The sequence below is a fragment of the Melospiza georgiana genome, chromosome 1 (genome assembly GCF_028018845.1).
Source record: "Melospiza georgiana isolate bMelGeo1 chromosome 1, bMelGeo1.pri, whole genome shotgun sequence".
In the NCBI taxonomy this organism is placed as follows: Eukaryota; Metazoa; Chordata; class Aves; order Passeriformes; family Passerellidae; genus Melospiza; species Melospiza georgiana.
Genome location: NC_080430.1, coordinates 5053827 through 5075089, shown reverse-complemented (window position 1 = coordinate 5075089; position 21263 = coordinate 5053827). Strand labels below are relative to the sequence as shown.

Here is a 21263-nt window from a genome sequence, read left to right as displayed (position 1 = left end):
TTTCAGCTTCCAGGATGATACCAAACCAACATGCAAGGAAGTTTTCAGGAGGAACACAGTGCTTCTCCAAAATACTGCAGGAGGCACAGTAAAAGAACATCCCCTGCAGTCTCTATCTGTGGAGCTCTGTGGAAATGAGGAAGATAAAATATTCCAGCAGCAAAACTTTTAACTGCACAACGATTGGTGTGTTTAAAACTTTAATAAATTAAAAATAAGCATAAGAAGTTTCAGTTCTGACTGAAAACACCTGCCACATAAACCACTGTAAGGAGAGGTGCTAATACACAACCTCCAAACACGCACACCCTGTGAGTGTCCCTGGGAACACCAGACAGGCAGATCCTGTGTTATTTTACCGTGCCAAACCTGTATCTTTAGCTTGTTCAAGGTGATTAACCATTATCCAGGCACTCTCAGCAGCAAAACCTCCTGCTGAGCACTCCTTCAGCCTTCAGCAAGCATCCTTCTTGCGAGAGAAATAAAAATCTATCCCTCTGTCCTTGTGCTGTGCTGGTCCCCTCTTGCTGCCCCTGGGATGGGGACTTCCTCCCTGTGGCAAATGACAAGGAACAGTGAGATATTTACTGATGCTGCAGAGTGGATTTGGTCACATCCAGGAGAATGTGCACATGGAACTTCTGCCTCCCAAGTTCACTCAAAAAGGCAGGAAGGCCTGACAGGCACTGCTCTAGGCTGGGATTTAGGATACCAGGGTTTCTGGTAAAGTGAGTTGATCAAAATTGAACTTTTGCCTGAATGGAGAAGCTTTTTGGCTTTAATTTCATCACTGCCTCAAACTGGTATCTCACTAAGTGCTCCTGCAGAGTCCTTTCTCTCATCCCAGGAGGTCACTAATCCAGGTCCTCCAACAGCATGGGTGAAGCAGAAGGCTTTGCTTCCACAAAACCTCCCACTCATGGCAAAGGAATCTGGCCTAAAAATTTGGTACTGCACCTTGGGATTAAAACCTAAAATGGGGGCATGCTTCATTCTTCACTGACTTGGTGCAATCCCTAAATTTGAGCCTCCACAAAGTATCCTCAATCAGGAGGAGGCAGGGTAGATTCATGGGGGAAAGGCAAAATGCTGAACACTCTTATACACAACCCTTGGTTCCATCCATTTCCTTCCATACCCATTTCCTCCAATAACAGCATTCCAGCCAGCAGATAAAAGCCTTGACATGTTGCAGGACCAAGAACTCATTCTGCCCCCATTTTAAAGAGAAGATACACTCAAAAATCAAAGTGCAAAGAGCAGTCCCTATATTTACAGGTCTTGCTGACTCCAGTTTGGATGCACTCAAGCAGGAAGCTGGTTGTTTTTACTTCTACCTCCTGAACAGAAAGGACAGAACAATCCAGAGAAACTGGGTTGTTTCTCTTCTGTTCACCTGTATTGGGGGTGGTCACACCAGTGGAGGTCCTGGAGAAACCCCGTCCCTCTGGTGGGGCTGCCAGGGATGCTCAGAAGGACATGCTGTGGCTAAGCCCTGCTGACTATACAAAGGACAGAGAAGAAGCAAAAATTTACATCACAGAAAAGTGAGGTTGGAAGGGACCTCTAAGATCATCAAGTCCAACCTATGCCCTAACACCTCACCTAGACTGTAGCACCAAGTGCCATGTCCAGTCTTTTTCTAAACACATCCAGAGATGGTGATTGTACCACCTCCCTGGGAAGAGCATCCCACTACTTTATTATTCTTTTGGTGAAAAACTTCTTCCTAATATCCAACCTACACCTTCCCTGATGTAGCTTGAGACTGGGAAGGTGTAGGTTGGATATTAGGAAAAACTTCACCACAGTGGGTAGGACAGAGAGCTAAATAATCCTGGCTGTACAGTCCCTGCTGTGATGCAATGTGAGCTTGCATTAAAAGAACTTTTTTCCCTTTACACCTGAGAAAGAAGAGCAGAAGTCAGAGACTGATGCAGAGCAGCCCCTGGAGCCTCCCAGCCCATGCCAGCCCTCCCAGTACTCACAGGCCTCTGGTGGATGTGTCGGCTCCACTCTGGGGCTGTCACCACGGGCTGTGGGTAGGTCTCACCCAGAGTTACTCCTGCCTGGGAGAGAGCAGCACTGCTCAGTGCCCAGGGGGTGTGGATGTCTGCTCCCTTTATGCCCTGCAGCTCTGGCACCCACAGCCTGACATAATCCCCCTGCAAACAGAACCAACAGGACAGGATCCATTCAGTGACAATCCCTAAGTGCTTCCCAGCAAGGCTCTTTGTTAATGGGAAAGAGAGCAGCCAGATTTCCAGGCTTAGCCCCATTTGCTAAATCCTCCAGCCAGAGTTAGTGCCTAAAGAGAGACCTGGATGCTGGAGCTCTTCTCCCATGCTCATGCTGCAGGCACAGGAGGGAGGCAAAGGTGCATTTTCAGCACTGTTCATCTGTCCTGTTTAGGACATCCTGAAATTAAGTCACCCCCAAGAAGTTTCCTGTGACTGAAGGAAAATAGGATGGCTAGCTCAGCTGCACACTCTTGTGCTCCTGAATCTCTCCTATTAACTCTACTGCTGTGTCCTCTACTAGGACCAATTTCTGATTTCTTGTTAAATCCTGCCAGCTACAGTGCCAAAAGACAACAGCACAGCCTGATGTGAAGCTAAGGAATAATGTGGAAACAGGGAATGCAGTTGTGAATACTGGCTAAGCACATGGAAAGTATCAGTGCTACAATGCCCAATGGGCAGCAAGAATGAGATGTAGAACTTCATGATATTAGAAGGCTAAATAATTACTTTATTATACTATAACTATATTACACTATATCACACTAACAAGAATTATCACTAACTAACTAAATAGAAAACCCATGACTCTGCCCAAGAGTCGCAACACACATGGATACAATTGGTCAACAAATCCAAAACACCATCACCAGAATCCAATCAAGCAATCACCTCAGGTAAACAATCTCCAGAACACATGGGCACAAACACAGGAGCAGCAAATGAGATAAGAATTATTTTTAACATTCTTTTCTCCACTTCTCTCACAGCTTCTCTCAGGAAAATCCTGAGAAAGCTAAATCTCTGTTCAGAGGACATGTGAATACCACAGAAAAGGGAAATTTATCTGCAGTTTCAGAGAGGACAGTTAGAGGAGTCATTCACAGGTTTAATCTACTCTTCAGCACCTCTCAAGGAATGGTTCTCTCAGGTAACTCCTGAGTTCTCCAAAAAGCTGCTCTGTGCTCAGGGAAGTATCTGTGTGATGCTCTGATGAAATGTGGCTGTAACTTGGAAGAAATGGTGATGAAACACTTACCACACTGACCAGGGAGGGTGTGGGGACATCCCTGGGGTTGTTAAATTACATTGTCCTGTACACACCAAGGAACCTGCCCAACTGCTGGCCAGGAGACACAAGAACTGGTTTTGCATCCACAGAGCACATTGATCTCCTCTGCTCCCTAAAACACCACATGTCCTTGCCTGCCCTCACCCCTGCAAAGCAGCCACCCAAGACTCACATTCCCATCGTAATCCAGGCCTTGTTTGATCATGTTAAACTTCCTGTTCTCCCGTGGGTCGTTGCCAATGCCAGCGCTGTATAACCAGTTGCCATAATTGCTGCAAACATCATAATCCACCTTGAGAACAGAGGGAGAAAACTGTCAGAAGAGCTGGGCTGGCCCTTGGTCAATCTTCTCATCCATTCTTTATCTCAGGGGGAAAATTCCTTGCATGGGATTCACTCCAGCCAGACTGGGGTGGTCAGAGCTCCCCCATGCTGGTACAGGCATCTGGCTCAGGAAAGGACCTGCATGGCTGCTTTTTAGCCTAGGATCAGCTTCCCAGACTAATTCAGATCATGATCCTTAGGTCAGAAAACAGATAAAAGTCCAACCAGAGTCATTCCCAGTTTACTTCCTTTTAAAGGAAAATCTTTCTCTTTCTGACACAATTTGGCAGACTTCACAAGTAGCCACAGCATTTGAATGCTCATATTCCAAAATAAAGTATTCAAATATGAGAGAAAATTCTTTCTGACCAGTTACCCAGACACCACACATTGCCAAATCATCTCTGCTGATCCTACTAGGCAGTTTGGAGAGAAATCTAACTCAGACTGTGCAGACAAACCACACAGTTTATATGAGGATGCAAACAATACAAACACTGCAGTTTTCTCCCATTGTCAAGTTATTCCTTCTCTAAACAAATAAAAACTCTCAAGGATGCTTATATAAAATGGAGCAGGGCTTTTGAAACAAGCACAACTGAGAGCAGAAGATGATCCTATCTGAGTGCTCTTCAGCTGGGCAGGGTGGCTTAAATCCAACACTAGAAGCTTTCCAGTTGTAGGACAATCCAAACCCTGCTCAGGAGGGGAGTGGAAGTGATAGCAAGGAGGGTTTGGGATCTCTGAGCATTCCTAGGGGTGTCTGTACTGCAAAAGCACTGTGACAAAAAGAGTTGGTTCAGTGCTGTTCTCTTCTCTCTTTACTGCAGCCACAGCAGTAACCAGTTCACAGAGAGATGTTTCCAAGATCTCAGCCTCTCCTTGGAGTGAGGAGCTCAATGCTCCAGGATGGCAGAAGGCTCAGGGCATGGGCTCTGTCAAGCTGCCCTTTCTCTGCAGAGCCAGTGAGTGCTGGGATCAGGGTGAGCAGCCAGCTCTGCTCCCTGTGCACCAGGCTTCCCCTTCCCAGCTCACTTCCTCCAGCTGGTGAGATAAGGAGGGAAGAAAGATGCCATTGGAGGCCTGATTGTGTGATTCACATGCAGGAAAGCCTGTGTGGGAGGTGAGGGCAAATCCAAGGGGGCCTGGAGGAGGCAGGCTCATTTCCCCCTCAGCCTTGCCCCTTCCTGGCATTCTCTTCTGTTTGTTTCTCTGCCTTTCCTTGGGGCCTGACCCTGGGAATGAAATCAATGAAGTCAGAGCTGAGATATTCTCAGTTCAGGACACCAGTGGTCTCTGGCCTTTCCCCTGGCTCCAGCAGGCTGCAGAGAGCTTGTGCCTCAGTTTCCCTGCCTGTCTGGTGTGGATAGTACACACAAACACTTGGTGGGCCTTTGCTGGCAGTATTAGAGATGAAACAGGCATTGCTTTCCTTTTTATAGAGGCAAGTGAGACCAGTTTCAGTTCTGTACTGGCCTCTGCCTTCTACAGGCATGTGTTCCCCACCAAGCTGATGTCTCCTGTGTGCTGCTCTGGGGATGCCACCAGAGCTGTGTGACACAAGATGGGACCAAAGGGCACAAGGATCAGCCTGTGCCACACCAACCCACAGTGGCCATCAGCACCTGGGGCTTCCCTTGGTGAAAGGGTCAGTGCAGTGTGATAAATTCTGCTTCAGCAAGGCTGAGATTCATGTCCTTAGGAATAAATGTAGATAACACAGGCAGCATCTTTCTAGTGTGAGACCTTCCAGGTCTTCCTCACTTGTGGAAGGCTCTTGCTTTCATCTGGAAAAGCATCACTGCATGGAGCTCCCAAACCCCTTTCTGGAGGATCCTGAAGTCCTGCACTGTGTTGTTGTCCAAGCCCACTGCTGCTCTCAGCACTGGTATGGGAGAGCACCCAGATTTTCCTCCTGCAGCCAAGCCATGTCAGAGCCCAGCTCCAAGGAAGTTTTTAAAAAAATACATTCACAAAGAAATCACTTTTAACTGCAGATATTGGCAAGGCAACTGGGCTTTCTCTGCCCATCCAGCACTCCAAGTGAGTGGGAAGTTTTCTGATTGCCAGTCGCCTCCTGTATCCCACAGATAAGACCTTTAATGTGAGCCTGATGTGAATATTTGGCCTTTTTCAGTCAGTACCATGAGAATCCATGGGGACTGGGGTCAGAAAAGTGACCCAGCCATTTAAGTGAGCTCACACAGCTGCTGAAGGATATATGAGAGGAACTGGTGCTCCAGTTGGCAGGGAGGCCTGCAACAGCCCAGAATGAAGAAGGATGCCTCCAGCCAGGGTGGAGCTCAGTGGAAGCTGATCCAGCCATTGTCCCTGCTTGCCTGTGCTTGTCTAGCTGGCTCCCAGTCCACAGCCACCAGTGCACAGACACTGTGCCAGCACACACTGCTTTCCATGTTCTATTTCTGGGCTGCCCTCCTCCCCAGCCTCTGGGCTGAGCAAATCAGAGCATTGTCAGCATAATTCAGGTTTGGAAGTTTTTGTCAAGTGCAACAGATCTCTGGCTAAAACCCTGCACAGGGGATCAAAGCTTACTGCAAACTTCCTAGCTGCATTTTTGTTGGTGGCAGCTCCAATGTGGCAAAATTCCTTTTACTTAGGTGAGCTTGGGGAAGCTCACACCCTGCAAAAAGAATCTACACAGTCTTGTATCAGCCTGAAAATTATTCATCATCACCTTTCTTATAAATCAGGGCTGTCCTCCTGCCTGCCATTAAACTCCAGGCTCACAAAGGGCTCAATCTTACCAGCAGGGATTCAAACCATTCTGCCCCCATCCTCCAGTCCAGCCCCAGGTCCTTGGTGAGGAAGCTGGCGACGTTCTGCCGCCCTCTGCTCGACATGAAGCCCGTGGCACTCAGCTCCCTCATGTTGGCATCCACAAAAGGAACCCCAGTTCTGCCCTCTGCAGAGACAAAACACAGCACTGGGCTATCAGGATGCTTTTGGGCACTCAAAAACCAGCCTGTGCTAATGTATTCACAGCCATTTCCACAACAGTGCCAGGGCACAGCAGCAGGGAGAGATTTCAGTGTGGTTTAGCTGGAGTGCAGCCACTAAGATGCACTGGAAGTTAAATTAATACTGAAAATTAATCTGGGGAGTTAAGTTTTGGCAAGAAGAAAAAAGAAAAGTACAGAAAAATCTCAGACTGGAAAAACAATCAGGTGGGTTGCAGGGAATTTTGCAGGGTAAAATAAATATGCAGACAATAGTCAGATGGGCCAAGAACAGAAAGATTCTTGACAGGTCACTAACAGAGGGATGTACTGGACAAATCCCCCAGGGTTAGTACCTGAAAAGCAGAGTTTGTCTGTTGTTAAGGAAAAGATTTACTGTGCCTGGATGATTTATTTTATCCTGTGTGCAAATGGGAACACGTGGCACTAACACGAGAAAAGATACAGAGGTGTGTACTGCACTGGTTCTAATACTTTAATCTGTTTGTCCCTCCAAGTCTTGAGATATTATGCCTGCTATTCATGTTACAGCAACAAAGTTGTAACAGCTCAAGAAAAAGCTGTGGGATTACAAAACATGACTTAGATTTAGTGTAAGTCTGTTTTAACCTTGTAACCAAAAGCAAACAGAACCAAACACAGCAGGCATGGCAATCTAATATTGATAAGAAGGGCTGGTCAGCCTCTGTGTGACTAAACAGAAGGGACCAGCAGGTCACAAACACTCCCTCCTGGGCAGAAAAATCTACCTGCAGTGCACCTCACAAAGCAGGGTCACCCTGTGGGCTGCTCAGTGTCAGTCTGGGAAGGGAGGCCACACACATTCATACCCTGGTGATGCCAGTTTAAATGCCAGCCCTGGCCATGCTGGCAGCACCCTACAGAGACCTGATCAGGGTTAGGGCACTGTGAGCCCCAACAGACAGCTGGAGAACAAAACACAGCCAGCCAAACCTGAGGTTCCTACTGACCTTTCCAACAGCTGAAGAGCTGAAGGTCCTTTTTCCAGGGGATCTCTTTACTTTGAAGCCCTGTGGAGGAAAATAATGACCTGCTGATGAAGAAATACTGACACAGGCAGCTACTTAGACCACAACACAGCCAGGGGAGCTTGGTTGACACAAGGAGTGAGGGTGAAGCCTCTCAGTGCCATCACAAACAAACCTTCTGCACAGGTTTAGAGATGATCCATTCCTCCTCTCCAGTGTTACAAAGGGGTGTCTTTTGCACACAGAGGGTGCTCAAGCCCTATTAGATATTGTTTATTTGTTTTGCTGATGTTTGCTTTTCTTTCCTTTTTTAATTAAAAGTGACTCAGACCTCACAAGTGGAGATGTGCTCTGGCCCATGCTGTTATTTTCTTTTTCAGCTTTACTCCAGGACAAAGTTTATGTGAAATCTATTTCTGTAGCAGGTACTACACCCAGAATTACCTGGCAGAAGCCTCAGGTAACACTTTGCCCCTGCAAACGGGATAGGAGAAGATGAGAGGAATGATTTCATGTTTGCAGGATGCAGTGGCAATTACAGCCTTCTGTGCAATGCAGCAGAGGCAGCAGGCACAACTCAGTTCTAGCTACAAACATTCCAGATCAGGCCTCCACTGGCACCCAGTGCCATCAGAACAGCCACACAGGCCTGGCAGATGTGACACAGATGCTGAGGGAGATGTGACCCTCTGGATGCCAGGCAGGCTGCCCTGGAGCATCTAAGCCAGGGCTGCATGCCCTGCAGAGCAGCTCCCCCAGCACAGGCATCACCTGCAGGGTCTCCTGACACAGGGACTGGGTATTTGTTGTGTACTGAGTGCTCAGATCCCATTTCACAGGCACACTCCTGTCACCGGGGCTGGAGCCAGATCTCATTCTGATTCCTACGTAGTGCAGTATCTGGTTTCTTGGGATTCACCCTGCTGGGTCAGTTCCTGCTCTGTCCCAGGTCCTCTGGAGAACTCAGGCAAGCCTGAAGCCTGGATTCTGCTGAAAGGTGGAATGTGTCTGGAAACAGCATCTTCATTCTCCTTGTGCTGCTGTTTCCCACAAATAATACTAAAAAATAATACTAGAAAATAATACTGTCAATAATACTCCCTGCACCTAATCAGATTTGAGGATCAGTGTCCAGCACTGTGGTGCTGAGGCATTTCTGTGCTAACAGAGAGCTCCCAGCAGCATCCCAGGGTGGTGACACAAGCACCATGAGAAGAACATTTGTACAACTCAATGCCAACAGCTATTGTATTTGTTGGGAATGCCCCAACAAAGGCAGGAATGATGAATCTCCATGTTCTCAGAAGGCTAATTTATTATTCTATAATACTATATTATATTAAAGAATACTATACTAACTATACTAAAGAATACAGAAAGGATACTTACTAAATGCTAAAAAGATAATAATGAGAACTCCTGACTCTTTCCAGAGACCTGACACAGCTTGGCACTGATTGACCGAACAGTGAAAACACCACAGCAGAATCCAATGGAACAATCACCTGCGGGTAAACAATCTCCAAACACATTCCACATGAGCAAAACACAGGAGAAGCAAATGAGATAAGAATTGTATTCCTTTTCTCTGAGGCTTCTCAGCTTCCCAGGGGAAAAATCCTGTGTGAAGGGTTTTTTTCAGAAAATGTGAATGCTACAAACAGCCTCTTCTCTTACTTTCCCTGTTGTAAGAGAGGACCTGACCCTCCTAAATGTGGTGATCCATACACACCTCTTAATGAGAAAATCCTTCTGCCATACTTCAGGGCCACAAACCGAAAGTAATCCCTCCACAGCAGTTCAAACAGGACCCTGAAACACAAAACCATCTCAGTATTTCACTGTGGTTCAGATATGATAACTGAACAAAGATTTTGCTTCCATACAACCCACCATTAACACTGTGCAGTTTATTCACAAGGTTATTGTAACAGGATACCCCCTGTGGCAGGGAGAAACGATGAGGAGGACTCCATTGATATCAGAAGGCTGATTAATTACTTTATTATACTATATTATATATTTATATATATATAAGTTTTATATCTATATATATACTTTATATATATAGTATACATATAATATATACATACTTTATATATATAATATATATAATATATATAATATATATAATATATATACACTTTATATATATACTATGTATATATATAATATATAATATATGTACATACAGTATATATAGTGTATATATATACTTTATTATAATATATTCTATATATATATATATAATTCTATATTATATTACACTATATTACATTACATCTAAACTGAATCTGCCAAGCACTCCACTCTGCACACACTGCACAGAATCTCGTGACTGTCACTGACAGTCCCAACACACACACACACCTGGCCCTGACAGACCAAGGAACAAAACACCATCACTCTGGGTAAACAATCTCCACATTGCATTCTACTTTGGCACAAACACAGGCACAGCAAATGATAAGAATTGTGTTTTTCCTTTCCCTGAGGTTCAGAGAATGTGAAACCCAGAAATATTCTTGGGAAGAATTGTGCCTTGCTTTTCTCTGTGAAGAGAAATGTGGTGACACAAGGGATTTCAGGGATCTTCCCTGTGACAGCAGTTCTCTCCCCAAGCCTGTTTGCCCGGCTTACAGGGAAAGCAAACTCTGCATGAATCACTTGGGAAGCTTTCCTTAGCTCACGTGCAGGAGCAGTTTCAGGAAACATGTTCCTCCTCCATCCCTGCTGGGGTGCAATTCTCCCCAGAGCAGGGCGAGGGCCTGACTGAGCTTCACACTTCCGCAGGAACGAGCACATCAGCACATTCCTGAGAGCTTTGTGTTGATTTATTTGTGTTGATTTAAGCAATTACCTTGGCAAGGGACTCTAAGACACCTTTCAAAACTGGTTTCCAGTGCTCCAGCCCATTAGATCAGGTGCTAGGCCCATAGAAAAAAAAGGACAGTTTTATATAACATCTTTTATATAAAAAGAGTTTCTTATAAAATGATGGCACATCAACCTCAGAAACCTGCTTCAACTCTATGCCATATGGGAAGCTCTCTGCTCAGCTGATTTTTAGGCTGACAAGATCCTTCTGGATGATCTGGTTACAGAACAGAATCACAGAATTAGGGAATCAAGGTGGAAAAGACCTCTGAGACCATCCAGGCCCAGCTCTGACCAAACACCACAGTGTCAACCAGACCATGGCACCAAGTCCAGTCTTTCCTTAAATACCTTCAGGGACAGTGACTCCACCACCCTCCAGGGAAATCCACTCCCAAATCTAATCACATCCTTTCAGAGAAGAAATTCCTCCTAAAGTCCAACATGAACAGGACACTGTCCAAATCCTAAATAACAGTGTCATAACACTGAGGTTCAATGTGCAGCCACCATGACCTGTACTTCATTGTACAATTGACTTCCTGGGAGCTTGACAACTTCATTTTTGTAATTATTGAACACTTTAAAATGCTAAAATCACCATGGCATGCCAGCTGCCAGCAGGCTGGCTGACTGTAAGATGGAAAACAGGAGTATGTTCATTTCTTGAATTTTTTCCTCTCTTAACTGTCTTTGAAGTAAAAAAAAAAAAAAAACCCAAACATACACTTCATGGGTGTTGATATGTTATTTGTCAATTTGAATTTTAATGTATCTGAGCATTTTGGCCAGAATGGCTGGCAGCGTTCTGCCGGTTCCTCACCAACCACTGTGCTGTTTGACATGTTGCAAATGTCACAAACCAAAATGAATATTTAGTTTTAGAGTTTGCACAGACGTTATGGTTTGGGATTTTTCCCATCCAGGTCTAGTGTCAGGCCAGGCTCTACCTGTTTCTACCATGACCCTGTTTCTCTATCAGAGCTCCAGGTTCTGATTCACAGTGTCTGGGCAGAGCTGAACAAGTTCAAGGCCAGCCCAGGGATGGATGAACTGAGAGGTGAGGAAGAGCATGGGTCACAAGATGGGATGCATTAAACCCAGATCCCAGAGCCCTCTTCCCCTCTGCTCTGATGTGGTGGTCATGGCCAGGTAGCTGAGCAAACACAGAGCCATTTGCTGGACTTGTGGCCATGGGACCTTCAAACACCATGAGATTTACACAAATCACAGTCACTGAGACTTTTGGGCTCATTTCCTCACTCTGAGAAACCCTTTGGCTTTTATTTGTAAATATTCCTCCTTCTCATTTAGCCCATAAGAACACAGAGATGGATGGTGCTGATTTGCTGAGATTGTGTTCAAAAATCATGAACCACGATTTCCCAGCAATAATAATGACAACTGGCATTCATAATCTTTACTTACAAAATGCCTAAAGCCCCTGGGTGTCAAAGACAGACTAATAAATCTGTACTGAAAGAGAACTACAGTGCAACCCAGAGGAACCAGCCAGCAGGCAGAGGAAAAACAAACATTAATTACAGAGTTAACAAATCACTATTCTGTGCATGAAATACCAGGTTCCTTTTCAGAGAAAACAAGCCATGCTGATGGTGCAAAGACATACCAGTATGTGCTCTGATTTGCTGTTCTCTCTCTCTCATACTTCTGGATCTGCTCATAGATGTATCGAGGTGAGATGCAGCCCAGTGCCAGCCTGAAAGCAGAGGAATGATGTCCTGAATGCCACACAGCACTGACAGCTTGCTGTCAGCTCAGAGGGAGCAGAGGGGCAGTTTTGCCTCTAGAGTTGTGGTCTAAAAACTTTGTTCAGCTTGCAGTGCTGCCCCTGACTTCCTAAATGGCTTTAGTTAAGTTGTAACCTCTCTGCAACTCTTCAAGAGAGAGAATTCCCTTCCAAGAATTAAGATCCTCTCCTTCCTGGAGTATGACTCTTACAGGAGTCTCCAAGCTATGGAGATAAATCATTTCAAGCTATGGAGATAAATCACTTTGCTCAAGTTTGACGAGTTTTGCCTAAATGATTTAACAAACCCAATGACACACCCAGAAAAGAATCTCAAACGTCATTATCTGCATCACATGTTCTACCTGCCCTTTTGCCACAAACCCCCTGATCCTATGCCCAGGGCTCCTTTTCCTGCAGAACCTCAGTGGCTCATTTGAGCAACCACACAAGGTTAAGTGACTGCTGAAAATCTGAGCCCTGGCAGGAAAACTAGGGAATAAAAGTCTGCTCTGGCATTTCAACCCTCTGGGCCCTTCCATTTGTTCCAAATCAGTGCTGTTGCAAGACAGGAAAGAACTTGCAGACTCCAGCCCCATCATACAGGGTAATCAAGAACAGATTTTACCTTGCTTTTCCTAGAAATGCATTGTACTGCCATTTCCACCACAGCTTGTGGAAACACTGGATGTTCTAATGAATTGTGGAAAACAGAAAGAAAGACTTTGAGGAGTTTTCCTTTAATTGTTGATCAGCTCTAAAGGCCAGCATGACATGGGAATGACTGGCTGCAAGCTGAACTGCTCTGATTTTGATTATGTGACAGAGGAACATTTTGGGGCAGGCAGATCAGAACTGTTTGCTCTGAGCAAATGGCCAGCTTGGAAAAACTCAAGTGGAGGCCACAAATAACAAACTTCCACAGAGCCAGCAGTCCTGGGATCCCAAAGTGCCACCAGATGGAGCCATCCACTGCAACCATCACAGCACAAAGCCCAGAAATGAAATCTCAACCTGTAACAGCCTCTGAAATTTGGTTCTCATTGCAATTCTGTTGGGAGAATCCAGATGCTCTCACTTTAGGCTGAACTGGGCTCTGCTGCTGCTTCAATTCCAGTCTGGAATTAACTCTGCCTCTTCCAGCACCGGGGACTAAAGCCCCTAATTAAAAATCAAAATATTTACCCACACAAAAGATTCTTTCCAGCAGGAATAACCAGAAGTGTCTCTTCACCCTGCAGAATGGCAGTGAGGTGGGTGATGAGGTGGGGTGACCTGCCCCAAACTATTCAGGAAATTAGGATTAGGTTGAAACTGTGCTGCCTCCCTGCCTTTCCCTTCCCGCACAAAGGCAAATGCTGAGTCCCTCCTGCTCCCTGTCCCCTCTGTGCTCCCAGCACAGTTCTGCCTCACTGCAGCAGTTCCAGGGAAGTGCAGCCTCAGAGCTGCTCTACCACTATAAAAAGGGCCAAAGGAACCACACCTAGACCCCTACCCATGCCCAACAGCACTCAGCAGACAGGTAACATCTGTTTGGGATGGAAACAGAAAAGGATTTCCCAGTCTCAATAAAAATCTTTACCATGGTGCAAATTTCGTGGAGTAATCCATCCCCACCAGCCCATTCCGAGTCTCCTTGTAAGAGGCAACCAGATTCTGTGAGAGCAAAAGAACAAAAGGTTTCAATACTTTACAAGCAACCTGCTAAATGTTCTTTCCTTCTGCAGCCAGAGCAATCTGGCAGGGCTGGGCTCCCTCTCACGGCTGCCTGCAAGGATTGCACAGCTGCCAATTCCTGCCCCCAGCACACAGGCAGGAATCAGGCCAGCAATCTTCATTCCAGCTCTGGGGTGTGTCACAAGCTGTGCTCCCTGCTCCAGCCTACAGCACCTTTCTATCCACAAGCACTGTGCACCTGGCTGTGCTGCCCAGCCCCATCTGATTCTGCATCAGAAACCACTGAAAAGCACCAGTGGAACTGGGAGCCTTGAGGCTGCTTGTTTGGGGGTTACAGAACCACTGGGACTGTTACTGTTAAAATAAAAAGGGGTTTTTTTGTGTGTTTTCTACCTTATATACTCTTAATAAAGTGTAATTTTAAGTCATTAACTACATTACAACAATTTATTATATTTACTGGTGCAAAACAATTAGTGTTAATATAATTAGTAAAAGTTTTACAAAAATTTAATAAACCATGTATACACATCTACTTAAACACGTAGTCTAGCTTACAAAAATTTTTATGTATCTTTTCTAATCTAGTCTCATGCTAACAACCTTGTCTTCTTCTTCGCTATAGATACACTCAAAATCATCAATTGTTACTTCTTCTATTAACTCAACTTCACTTACAAACCAACTATGAAACCCCTCCGCATGTGACAGCCCCCAGCACTCGGCTGCAGGAACTCTGACCACTGCTGTTTCTGTGCCTCACACATTTACAGCAGGAGGCAGATCTTCCATGCTCTGAGCACTCCGTGGACAACGCAGAGGACACAGGGAAGACCAACCTCTCCTTGATCACCTTCACTGCACAGGTTACAACTGCTAAAGGGCTGTTATAGCTCAATATTTGCATTACAAAAAAAGAAGGAACAGGTTTTCCAGCTCTGATTATATAAATGCTTGACCAAGAGCAAAAGCTATGCCCACTTGTACTCATTTTGGTTGGGATGGAGTTAATTTTCTCCATTGCAGCTGATCTGGGGTTGTTTTGGATTTGTGCTGAAAACAGTGCAGAGAGCACACCAATGTTTTCCTTACTGCTGAGCAGCCTCAAGGCCTTTTCTGCTTCTCTCACCACCCCACCCTGAGTAGGCTGGGGGTGCACAAGGATTTGGAAGAGGACACAGCTGGGACAGCCGACCCCAGCTGACCCAAGGGTGTTTTAGACCATATGATGTCATGCTCAGCATATAAAGCTGGAAGTCAGGATGTTTGGAGTGATGCCATTTGTCTTCCAAAGTAACTGTGATGGAGCCCTGATTTCCTGGAGATGGCTGAACACCTGCCCACTGGTGGGAAGAATTAAATGAATCCTCACCTTGCTTTGCCTGTGCACACAGCTTTTGCTTTCCCTATTAAATGGTCTTTAACTCAACATTAAAGTGACCTTCCTCACTTTAATCCTTCTGAATCTCTCCTCCATCTCACTGGCAGGAACTGAGGGAGCAGCTGCTGTAGGGCTGAGCTGCCTTATGGGCTTAAACCAGGACAATGCTCCCCAAAAGCAAAGGAATGCAGGAGTTTGGGAAACACAGCTGAAAGGATGCCCAGGGGGCTGTCCCACACCACACTTTTAACCCATCTCAGCTGGAGAGGTGCTCCCTCCTTTATCCAGAAAACTGCTTGGGGTCTGATGCTGTTGGAAATCAGCATATCTACCTTTGAATTCAGACATGGCAAATTCAAGACAGTTCCTCAAACTAGACCAGAAAGAAATTCAAAAACTGTCAGACAAAATGCAGTCAGCAGGAGCTTCACTCCACCAAAGCAAGGAAACAAATAGTAGCTGTCATTATTGGCTGCAAGATTTCAAACCAGACTACAGAAACCTGCTACTATTTATAACTGCAGGCAGAACTTGGGTCAGCTGTTCCTCACCCCAGTTGCAATTCCAGCCCCTCAGGCCACTTTTCACTCCTCCAAACAGAGGAACTACATTGCTGATTATGTGGGACATTAGCATAGAAGGAGCAAATCAAGGTAAAGCAGCTAAAAAATTTTGTCCCCAGTTCCAGAAGTTAATGGAAAAAATACTTCAGAGAGATGGCCAGTAAAGTAGGTTCCTAAGTATTTGGTTACATTCCCCAGTCCCAGATGACTTCTTTTTTGGTCTAGTTTAGTCTCTCTGAAAAACTGAAATAATGCTAATTCCCTCCTTGGTCAAGTTTTATATGGGAGCTAAGGAAATATTATTAGGAAGTGAAATTGCAGCCTCACCCACTTGCACAGCCATGTGTACAAGGGGGAGGATGTAGGCAAGGAAATGTAAGAGTTACCGTGTCCCAAAAATAATATTGCAGCCTCATCAAAGCCTGGGTCTCTCCTCCACTGCAGGGAAAGGCCGTTCTGGGATCAGTCACAGGATCTGCCACAGAAAACACCAACACCTTAACACCTTGTTACCCCCTGGAAAAGCATCTCAAAGGCAGGGAGCTTAAAATCCAGGGATGTTCAGCAATGGGGATGTCTGCTTAAAGGGCATAAAAGATTGTGTGGTTTTCCTTTAAAATAAGGGTCATATCAAACATATTAAAAATCACTAAGGATGTTTTCTACCCAGCTGCAGGGTAGGAAATTCCCATACAGGGGTTTCACCTGTGTTTGCAGAGTGGGTGAACTGAGGCTTAATGACAGTTTGAAGGGCAACCACTGCCTCTGTGTTTTGGTTTTCAGCAAGAGACATATCACAGAATTGCAGAATGGTTTGGAAGGGACATTAAAGATCATCCAGATCCAAGCTCCTGCCATGGACATGGACACCTTCCACTGTCCCAGGTTGCTCCAAGCCCTGTTCAGCCTGGCCTTGAACACTTCCAGGGATGGCACATACACAGCTCCTCTGGGTACCCTGTGCCAGGGCCTCACCACCCTCACAGGGAAGAATTTCTTCCTCTCATCTAATCTAAATCTACTCTCTTTTAATTTGAAGACAAATATCTGCCTAACCCTGCAACTAAAGACAGATGCTTCTACAGCACCTCCCAGACTGAAAGGGCCATGATAATCCAATCACCCTTAGGGAGTACATTTCATGCATCTCTCAGGCACTAGCTGCCTCTGCATTTTTACAGAAGATTTGTTTTCTGTGACAGAATATAATATGCACTGCAAGATGTTTGGTTTAGGTACCTGATTCAGCCTGGCTGAACATCTGGCAATGTGGAGCAGCAGGAAATTATTCACTTTGTAAACCACATTTTTCAAAACAGACCTAAGTAGGATATTTTTTAAGGACAGAATCTAAGTAAGATTTCATTAGAACAACTTCCAAATTAAGTTTTCTCACCCTTCTGCCCGAAATCCTCCATTGTAGGGATGCTCCCCTCTTGCAGCCCTGGAGCCAGGGGCTTTAGCTGATCCGGCATCCGCAGGGTTGGCCGGACCTTGGCCCCGGATTCCAGAGCTTTTCTGAAGTGGGTGTAGACATCAGGCAACCTGCAGAGATGGGAGCAGCTGGGTCACTGCCCTGCACCCCCACTCACCACACACCCCCTCCTCAAGAGCAGATTCAACATTCCAGGCTGTCCTCTCACCTTTGTGATGCCCCTTTGAACACTGCCAGGCACAACAGGGAGATGTCCCCGGGGCTAACAGCCACCGATTTCTTTCTGCTTCTGATGCAAATTGTGCCTTTTCAATTTAAGGTGTGCCCTGGTGGGGAAATCCGTGAGAGCCAGATTTATCTCACCTAACTTCTGATTAACACAGCTGATGTCAGTGTAAAAATCTACATTCTCCCGGTGCCTCAAAGGAGAAAAACAGGCATTTTCATGGCCTGACTAGTCTGCCCTTATTACATATGTTTTCTACAGAATACCATGAATCACTCAACTCCATCCACCACACTTCAGGTGACTACTGAGGGAGCAGTGAAGAGTACACACACATCAAGGAGGGGTTGGAAGTAAATCATCTCTTAGGTCCCTTCCAACCCAAACCATTTAATGGTTCTGTAAAGCTGCTTCAGGTGAAGTTTAGATTGGATATTAGGAAAAGTTTCTTCACAGAAAGGGTGGTCAGGCTGGAACAAGCTGTCCAGGGAAGTGGTGGAGTCACTGTCCCTGAAGGATTTAAAAGATGTGCAGATGTGGCATTGAAGGACATGGTTTATTGGTAGGCTTGGCTTAGTTAATGGTTTGATTTTATGATCTTAGAGGTCTTTTCCAGCCCCTTAATGAATGGTCACACACCTTGGCTTTATACATACAGAAGCATAAATCCTACAGGTGCAGAGGACTGAACGTGTTGCTTCCCCATTGTATGCCTGATCACAACAGCACTGCCCCATAAAAGTAGAAACAGAAGGACTAATAGGTCCTTTCCCTGTGTGACCAGAGGACTGGGAGCCCTCCTGAGTGAGAAACACAAGGGACAGTGAAGGGGTGCTAGCACAGAGCAGCCAACCTGTCAATAGGCCTGAAGGGGAGGTCATCCCGATGATACAGCGTGGAGCCCCAAAACGTCTGAACCTTCACCCCGTGCTGCCCACACACCTGGCACAGCCCCTTCTCCACATCCAGCTCCTCCTGCGTGGCCTAGGGAGAACAAAAGGGTGAGGCCAGGGCTGCACAAATGCAGCTCAACATGCACAAACACTCTGGTCTTGCCCTCCTCATGCTTCTGCACATCACCTTCCTCCCTCTGCCCCATCGAGGACTCCCACGCAGGGAATCCCCATCCCAGGAACTACCCAAGGTGAACAACACCACAGCCAAGAAAGGCTCTGAACACACAGGATCTGCATCACCACTCAGTCGTGGAAGAAACCTTCACAGCATGATTTTATCTTTTAACTGTGTCACTGGAGTATTTCCCTTACCTCTTCATGGAAAACCACAGCAGTGACAGAGCCCAGCTGAGTAATCAGATCACAGACCACATCTTCCGGCTTCCCCTTCCTCACAACCAGGGTACTAAAATACAAAATACTGCCCTGAAACAAGTTTGATGCTATTGTTATTTACGTGCACAAGAGGCCATCATGCCAGCCCAGGCAGGCACTTGTGTCCTAGTTTTCTATGGAGCACAAACACTGTGTGGGGGCAGGCAGACAGGATTTGACCAGCCTGCATTTTTTAGGAGCCCCTGAACACAGTTTGTAAGCCTCTGGGGCTTAGTTTGTGTCAAACACATTTCTGCCACTCTGGATGCCTTAGGAAGAATGACTGGGCACAGAGCCAGGCTGTTACCTAAAAGTGAATCTGTTTATCCTCACACACTAAAGGGATTCAAGGGCTGGCTGATCCACCTTGTCCAAGTTTCTCAGAGAGGTTATCCCATCCCTGGAAATATTCAAGGTGTGTTTGAACAGGGCCCTGAACCTGATCTGGCTGAAGATGTCCCCTGCTCATTGCAGGGGGATTGGACTGGATAGCCCTTAAAGTTCCCTTCCAACACAAACTATTCTATGACTCCATGATCTTTTGCTCTGCAAAGCCAGATATTATGTGGTGGATTCTTCAGGTGCTGGTCTATCCCAATTATGGTTCTAAAGGAATCATAAACAAGGATATCTCAGTCTAGAGACTGGGTTTAGCAGGACAGGGCATAAGAAAATGTAACTCTCCAGTCTCAGAGGCCAGGCTCCATGCTGGTCTGTGTCAAGCCAGCTCCCAGGGAAAGCTCTCCAGGGACAAGGAAGGCTCCTGGCCACAGTGGCTGCTGTAACTGCCCACATCTCAAAATTCTGCTGTTTGTGTTTCCCACTGTCAGCACTCTGGGCAAAGCACTCAAGGCTGACACTCATCATCTCAGGGGTACCTGAGAAACAAAACCCACGTGGCACAGAGCCAGGATGGCTCTTTGTCCCCTGCAGGTGACCACAGCAGGGGCTACACACGGGACCCTGCTGTATCTAACACAAGGGCTGTGGCTCTCTGAAATATCTCTGAATCCAGCCACCACCCAAGCCCAGAGCACATGATCCGAGTCACGGCACAGGTATGTGTTGAAAAAGAAAAGGAGAATAGAAATGTATTATTTGCACGGTGCTTTCTCAACTACCTTCCTTTTTTCTTGAGTGTTTCCCTCAGATCCTTCACACTTTCCAGCAAAAACCTGAGCCTGTGTGGCCCCGTCTTGGGCCAGCTGTAGCAGTGGGTGCCCAGGTAGTGCCGCGGGTCGAAGCAGTAGAGGGGAACCACAAAATCAGCGTTGTGCTGAGCCCAGTGCAGCACCTGGAAACACAGAGCGGGCCGTGAGAGCTGCCGGGGCGGGATGCAGGAGAATCCCTCCCCATCCTGCCCCAGACACCGGCGCTGTCCCTGCCCCAACCCGCGGCGCTCCTACCTGGTTATCGTGGGCGCGCAGGTCGCAGCGCAGCACGCAGATGGCCGTGCCCGCTGTCCCCGACATGCTCCCTCCGTGTGGCCTCTCCCACCTCACCCGGGCCGGCTCCGTGCCCCTCTGCCCGGCCCCTCATCCCGCCCTGCCGGGGAGGAGCCGTCCTGCTCCGATCCCCGTGTCCGCCCCCAGCGCATCCCGAGGGACCGGCACGTTCCGTCCCGCATCCCTGCAGGGCAGCGACGAGCTCGCTTCCCTCGCTCCCTGTGGCTCAGCACATGTATTTTCACATATATCTGAAAATATATATCTGAATGTATGTTTTCACATATATATTCATATATATGAATATATGTATGAAAATATATATAAATATCTATTATATATATATAATATATACGATATATATAATATGTATTATATATATCATATATATGAAGTAGACATATATGTGTCTATACTTATACTATATAATATCTGCTACATACTATATACTATATACTATATGCTATATACTATATACTAGGTACTGCATACTACATACTATATACTACATACTATATACTACATACTACATAATATATAATATATAATATATAATATATAATATATAATATATAATATATTATATATTATATATTATATATTATATGTTATATGTTATATATTATATATATTATATTATATATAATATATAAACGTATAATATATATACGTATAATATATATACGTATAATATATACATATAATATATACGTATATGTATATGTATATGCCTGCCCCGGCTGGTCACTCTTATTGCTGGGTGTTTTGTGGTTTTTTTAACCTCTTTATCTTTTTAAATCTCTTTATCTGTGAAAAAGCCATGTTATGACTGGCTTTTTGCAAATATTAAAATTAATATCATATGTGGTGAGTTAGAAAGTAATAATGTATTCATTCTCTTAAGTAGTGTGTTAATTGTCTTAAGTAGTGTGTTAATATTTAACACACTACTTAAGAGAATGAATACATTATTGC

General features: G+C 45.6%; 1 protein-coding gene across 1 annotated transcript; it reads right to left on the bottom strand.

The window, feature by feature from the left end:
• Positions 1-454: 454 nt before the first annotated feature.
• Positions 455-20315, bottom strand: LOC131091885 (cryptochrome DASH-like). The gene is made up of 14 exons (XM_058038247.1): positions 20250-20315; positions 19965-20137; positions 18781-18874; positions 18366-18496; positions 17248-17396; positions 16238-16326; positions 13813-13886; positions 12111-12200; positions 9336-9415; positions 7586-7645; positions 6402-6559; positions 3485-3604; positions 1989-2165; positions 455-553 (listed from the first exon to the last, which is right to left on the bottom strand). The coding sequence occupies exons 1-14, from the start codon at positions 20313-20315 to the stop codon at positions 455-457; spliced, it is 1560 nt and encodes a 519-aa protein (XP_057894230.1).
• Positions 20316-21263: the final 948 nt, after the last annotated feature.

Coding starts and splice junctions, on each gene's coding strand:
- LOC131091885 (XM_058038247.1), bottom strand. CDS start 20,315: ATGTCGGGGACAGCGGGCACGGCCATCTGCGTGCTGCGCTGCGACCTG. Junction 20,138..20,249: donor TGCGCGCCCACGATAACCAG/GTAGGAGCGCCG, acceptor CTGTGTTTCCAG/GTGCTGCACTGGGCTCAGCA. Junction 18,497..18,780: donor CTGTGGTTTTCCATGAAGAG/GTAAGGGAAATA, acceptor TGTTCTCCCTAG/GCCACGCAGGAGGAGCTGGA.